The following is a 6,357-nucleotide window of genomic DNA, read 5'->3' on the forward strand; positions in this document are numbered from 1 at the left end:
CTGTTCCCCTCTGCTATTATTTGTGCAACAGGTGTTCAGTTTGTAGGCTCCCAGACAGTGGATTAGAAATTTGAAACCTCCAACAATCAAAAAGACTGCTCAGGTGAATTAATGACTGCTAAACAGCAGGCTGATGTTTCCAGCTTCAAACTAAGAATCTTTCACGTATCATGTCAAAATAGATGGCTATGTACGCATAATACAGAATACTGTTTTAACTGGATGTCCATACTATGCAGTCTGTAGTCCTCTACAACACAAAGCAATAGTTCAACACTGTGTGATGTATGCTTATTGCTTTCTTCATGAGAGTGAGCTATGAAGAGTACAATAGTACACAGCTGGAGTCAGGACATGGTTAGCCTAGCATAGCATAAAGACTGGAAGCAGGGGGAAACAGCTAGCATGGCTCTTTCCAAAGTGAAAAAATCCACCAGACCAAACACCGAACAGGCTAGCTCACATGTAAAAATGATCATTTGTAGTTTTATATCTGGTGCACACAAGAGGATTTTCAAATCTTAGAACACCACAAGTCATGTTTCCATCGTTTTTTAATGCGCATTGTAAAGTATCGCATTAGAAAACGTTGATGGAAACATTTCAAAAGTTTGCTTCAAATTCGCTTGACAATTAGATGGAAAAATAGCTACAGACATAATAATATTAATAAACTTCAAATTTTAATCACACACAAGACGATTCAGTCCAGATGCAGGACCACACACATGACGTTTTTACAATGGTTTCAGAGTGGCGTTTCCGGGGACTTTGGTTCTCAGTAGTGTGATCAAACGGGACTTCAGACAGAAACAAACATGGAGGCTGACTCTCGTCATTAAATACCTGCACTTATGTGAGCTGTGTTTTGCACAGAAAAACAAAAACAGAAGAAAACTGTGGATGAACTTGAAGCTGAGAAGTAGGAATCAGCAGGTAAACACATTTTATAGCGCGAGCAGATAGACAACACGCTAGTGACACTTCCCAAGCAGCTCGCTCTCATTGGCTGTTGATGGCTTCTGATCGGGCAACCTCTGTTGGTGACCTAAATTCTCACACTACAGGATCATTTGGGATTGGGAACACCCCCGTAATTGGACTCAAAATCGACCCAAAGATTCTCTGGTGTGCAGCCAGCATTAGATGATGTTAGGTCCTGAAACTATTTTATCCTTCCAGTCTTTGTGCTAAGCTAGGCTACTCACATCCTGGCTCCAGCTTCATACTTTATTTTATCATTTGAATTTTTCTTAGTTTGTTTCACAAATCAACATATCAACCTTACGTCCAAACCCCAAGCTTGAGAAACTCAAGCCTCATCAGTCCCAGTTAGGTCACTATCACAGTGCAATTTATTGACATATACATAAATAAATCCAATAATATTTTGTCTACCATTCATCAACAATCTAGTCCTAAGAAGCCTTTATCTGCTTGGCATTTGTAGACTTGGGTGGTATGATTTGAACCTGGAAGGGGATGAAGAACCGTAGCAGAGCTTTTGTGTCTTTCAAGTCCAGAGAATAATCCTGAGCAATCTTTTCCGGCGTCCATGTCTCAGGCTGACGCTGGTGGCTGCTCAGGGCCTTCAGGGCCTCAGCGATGGTCAGTTTGCCTTTGGGAACGTCTGTGAGCTCCACTAAGCCGTATGGGTCCCCTGGCAGACTGAACCTTAGTGGCCGCCGCTCCGCTTCTGTCCCCGCTGTCGCTTCCTTTGATGCCTGTGGAAGGATCAGGCAGAAGGAAATTAGTCTAAAATATTTAGAATATATACACCAGACCAATGAGGTTTCCCTGTGACCCACACTTTCTTTTAAAATAGTGTAATCACATTATACTGAAAAAACTATTGGCTAAAGTCACTGCAGATATTTGTGGCCTTAAGTGGTTTTTCTTCTAAATGTAAATGCTTTGTATTTGTGTGGCGCCTTTCTAGTCTTCCAACCACTCAAAGCGCTTTTACACTACATCACATTCACCCATTCATACAATAAGTCTAAGTGCTCAAACAGAACTGACATTCATTCATACACTGATAGAACAGCCATTAGGGGCAATTCAGCCGCCCCTTGTTGCACCATCAGACCTGGGGCCTGTACCATGGAACCAGTTCAACATACCAAGGATATCTTGGCTTCACTAATCCTAACAATCATGATCGGGATAAGCGGTACCACGAAGCTGGTTACCAACTCGGTAAGTCAACCAGGGGTTTACCAAATCCAGCCGTAAGCGCGTTCACATAAAAGAGGCAGAGTTAGCAGCAGATGACCAGTCACAAGTCTACTGGAATCAGAGCGTCATATTTTACAAACGAGACATAAAATCGCAGCCTAATGAAAATAATTGTCAAATACCCAACAAGTACATTCACATTTTTCATCCCCCCCCCCCCCCCATTGCATAAATTAAAAGGTGCTTTTTCCTCAGTGTTTCCCACAGGATTTGGAGAGACTATGGTGGGTGGATCCGGGGTCAAGTAAAGTAAATTACATGTGTCCATTTACTTTTAATGGACACATGCAATGTTTTATACTTTCTGTTAGTATAATCCAATTAATCTTATTTCCATACTGTATAGACACCTTATTTTGAAAACTGGATGTTGTCACATGTGTATCCTCCTCGCGCTAAATTCATCAAGTCCGACCAATATGATAAATAACCTTTTATGTGGTTCTGGTACGGCGTAACATGAAGACTTCACAGCCTCTCTTCAGGAAGGACTCTCATACTGCAACACTTGACAATGACAATGACAGGATAAAGTCTCTAAACTGCCTGTCAGCTCGCTCTGGGCTGTTTCAGTGGAACTACCATAAAGGCTTGAATACGTGTGCACTTCAAATTTAGGTGCAGCTAGCTTAATCGCCTTCTCAGAGCCGAGTGACAGGAACACTCAAAGCAGGTCAGACCATTTGTTTTCTTTTGGATGAGCTAGGAGACAATTCAGCAGAACAGTGTCTGCAAACGGCGAGTTTTGCGTCTTTCTCAGACACTTTAAAATGGTTCCACACTGCCGACATGTCAACGTAATTGTTCGGTAAAATTTATTCAATCTTGACTTATTAGGCCGAACACTGAAAGTGTTTTTTTGCTATTTTTGGCTGATTAATTTCGGTGGCCGAATATTCGACACATCCCTACTGGAAGCAAATAAAAAATATAAAAAACACATTTCACAGCAGTAAGTAGGCTTACTGTAAAAACCTACAATAGTAGCTTACAAAGCTTTCAGTCAGTCTCTGTAGGATGATATCACTGTACAAAAGTTTCTCCACATCACCGTAGCAAACATAAAGCGGCCTATAAAACAGTCTGTGGGTCATTTTCCAGAGATCTGATTGGTCAGTAGGCAGCATTTTTATAGAGTTGATCTCTTATCAGAGCCTGCTCTGGAGCCAGTTAGCCGTTCAGCATAAGTTACCATGGAGATCTACGGTGGTAAGAAGTGAACCACCATCGTGGCACTGAAAACCCAGGGTTAGCCCTGAAGTTACCTGGATAAGCTCAAATCCTGCTTCGTGGTACAGGCCCCAGGTTTAAAACAGTGTGGACAAACCCACAGAATTATCCCCTTTCTGAAGTTCCCCTCATCTCTACGGAGCGTTTCAGCTTCTCTCAGCTTTTTGTTTTGGTTTTCTGGCCTTTATCAGAAGCAGGCAGCTGTTTTCAGCGAAAATAGATCTGATCCGACCAAATAGCAGACAGACAAAGTTAGCAACTCGCTGATGAACACAGTGAAGCAGAGCCAGTGTGAATCCGTTTGCCAACATGCTACCTATATCAACTTCATGAGGCCATAATATCTCAAACAACGCCTGTTCAGCCCGTCGTGGAGTTCTGCCCCCAAGTGTCAAAAAATGATTGTGAAATAAACAGGAGGGCTGCAGAAGTGGAAAATCAAGTCCTGTTGTAAATGCTCCGTACTTGTATAGCGCCTTTCTAGTCTTTTCGACCACTCAAAGCGCTTTTACACTACATCTGCATTCACCAGTCAGTCATACACATTCATACACTGAGCCTAAGTGCTCAAACAGAAACTAACATTCACACTCACTCATACACTGGCAGTAGCCAGGGATTGAACCGCCGACCTTCCGATTAACGGCCAACCTGCTCTACCTCCTGAGCCACAGCCGCCCCTAAAAACTACAGCTGTTGTATCTACAGCTGCAACTAATGATCAATTAATCGATTAGTTGTAATATCTTTTGGTTGTGGACAGAACAAGACATTTGAGGGCGTCCTCTTGAGCTTTGGAAAACACTGATCTACATCTTTCATCATTTTATGGACCAGACAAGTAATCGATTAATCGAGAAAGAAAATAACACACACACACACACACACACACACACACACACACACACAAGTAATTTGTACTTCTATAGTTGTGAGGACCCTCATTGACATAATGAGTTCCCTGGACCCTTAACCATTACGACTAAAATGCAGGCCATAACTTCATTTCCAAACTCCAACAAGCCTATTTCTTGTCTTAACCTTCAAAACAGCCCTTTGAAGTTCTGAGGACCGGCCAAAGTGTCCTCACTTGGTTAAAATCTTTTTCTGGTCCCCACACACCCACAGACACAGACACACACACACACACAGACACACACACTTCATGTCAGTGTTTTTAGTTCCTACATGCAGTCACAGGCCTCAATGCTTTCTGACATTTTAAGTGTTTGGTGAGCAAAGAGTCCCACTTGAAGTGTTCATAATGTCACTAACGTTATAACCTAACTAATTAAATCATCACAGCCCTTCATACAGATGGAAAGCGTCCGTGTCCCAGGCTGACCTCTGCTGCTGCTGCTGGGTCCTTGGACTCCACATACACAGACCTGAGGAGGGCGAGCAGCGGCGCGTTCTTCTGGTTCATTGAGTCCGCAATCTCCGCACCTGAAACACACAACATGCTCGTCAACAGGGAACCTGTTCCCGACGTTTCACTGGACAGCTTAACTGGTAATGTGCGTCTGAAGCTGAGGAGCCAGTCTGGCCCCGGTGTGACCCCCGAAGGGACAGTTACCGCTTCACACACTCACCTTCAGCGCTGCCGGCGGAGGGCGGGACGCTGCCCGCGTGTCGGGGTGCTACCGCCGGCTTCTCCTTGGAGATTTCTCGGTGTACTCTGTTTTCCAGGTTGAAGTTTCTGAACATACGCGTGACTCGTGCCCCCATCTTTGATAAGTTGACAGAAAGCTACCAATAAAGTTTAGTCAAACTGTCGACGGTGAGCGAGGAGGTTCATTTCCCAGTGGAAAGGCGAACAGAGGATTAACAGCGACACCGCGTGGCTGGGAGATTCCGTTATTCTTCATTTCTTCATCATCAGAGCACACACTTAAAGGTTCTACTGGTCTATCACGAACACACATTTCAGACAGGGTCAAAGATCAAATCATAAGTGCTCAAAAATTTACATTATGAGGACATTGTGAGAAAAGTCATAATTTTGGCCAATTAAAAAATTTGAAATAGCAAGTCCAAACTGACTTATATTTTTTATTATATTAATACAAATTATTAGTATGTATAAATATATATGTTAAATATAATAATTGTATTTTGTTGTTCATTGTTCCATTGTCCTTTCATTTGTCACCTATCTGTATATACTTTTTTTACATACATACATAATAACTAAATGTTTATAAATGTGTATCTTTGTTCAGTCCTTGTTCTTATTTTTATTTCTATTTATGTGTAAGTACAATAAAGCTGATAATTCTGACTTAATACCTTATAGTTATTTTGTTATTACTACTATTGCTAATTATTTGTTAGTATATGTGCAGTTGGTTAATGTAGCTTTAAAAACAGTACTTATTGCCAAATGTTTACGTGTACACACACACACACAGTATATCAGTATGTGTGTGAGTGTGTGTGACAACGTCGCAATGGTTTTGTGTTCTAGACTGTTCTCTCTTTTGATCTACAATAGCTTCCTAATAAAGGCAAAATGCCCCCATAATACATTTTAAAATTAAAGACGATAAACTGGTGCACACAGCAGAATATATCCTTAAAAATGAAATAAAATAACAACAAATCCAAACCTAGAACCAATAAGGTCAATATGTCGATGATTTCAGAGACACAAAACACAATGTTTGTGCATGTAATATGACCAATGATCAAAAATCAAATGGTCATTTGATATTCCTGTCCTCTAATAATAATTAGAATAATTGAATTTTACTTTGACTGGGTGATTCTAGGAACGTACTAAATTGAGAAAACAACTGTCGACTTGACTTGAGTTGACTTGATTGTGGTTTTGAAAGGAAATAATTTACATATAGAATATTTGGGTCTATTGGCGACCTGTCCAGGGTG

The 6,357-nt window shown here is 41.4% G+C and overlaps 1 protein-coding gene across 1 annotated transcript; it reads right to left on the reverse strand.

The window, feature by feature from the left end:
* Nucleotides 1-661: 661 nt before the first annotated feature.
* Nucleotides 662-5,222, reverse strand: ndufaf4 (NADH:ubiquinone oxidoreductase complex assembly factor 4). Its single transcript, XM_038727271.1, has 3 exons — nucleotides 5,061-5,222; nucleotides 4,814-4,914; nucleotides 662-1,724 (listed from the first exon to the last, which is right to left on the reverse strand). Exons 1-3 carry the CDS (start codon nucleotides 5,194-5,196, stop codon nucleotides 1,419-1,421), a joined length of 543 nt encoding a protein of 180 aa, XP_038583199.1. The 5' UTR covers nucleotides 5,197-5,222; the 3' UTR covers nucleotides 662-1,418.
* Between the last annotated feature and the right edge of the window lie 1,135 nt (nucleotides 5,223-6,357).

The sequence above is a fragment of the Micropterus salmoides genome, unplaced genomic scaffold (genome assembly GCF_014851395.1).
Source record: "Micropterus salmoides isolate LMB-PRFRI ecotype aquatic unplaced genomic scaffold, ASM1485139v1 Ms_hic_scaffold_18, whole genome shotgun sequence".
In the NCBI taxonomy this organism is placed as follows: domain Eukaryota; kingdom Metazoa; phylum Chordata; class Actinopteri; order Centrarchiformes; family Centrarchidae; genus Micropterus; species Micropterus salmoides.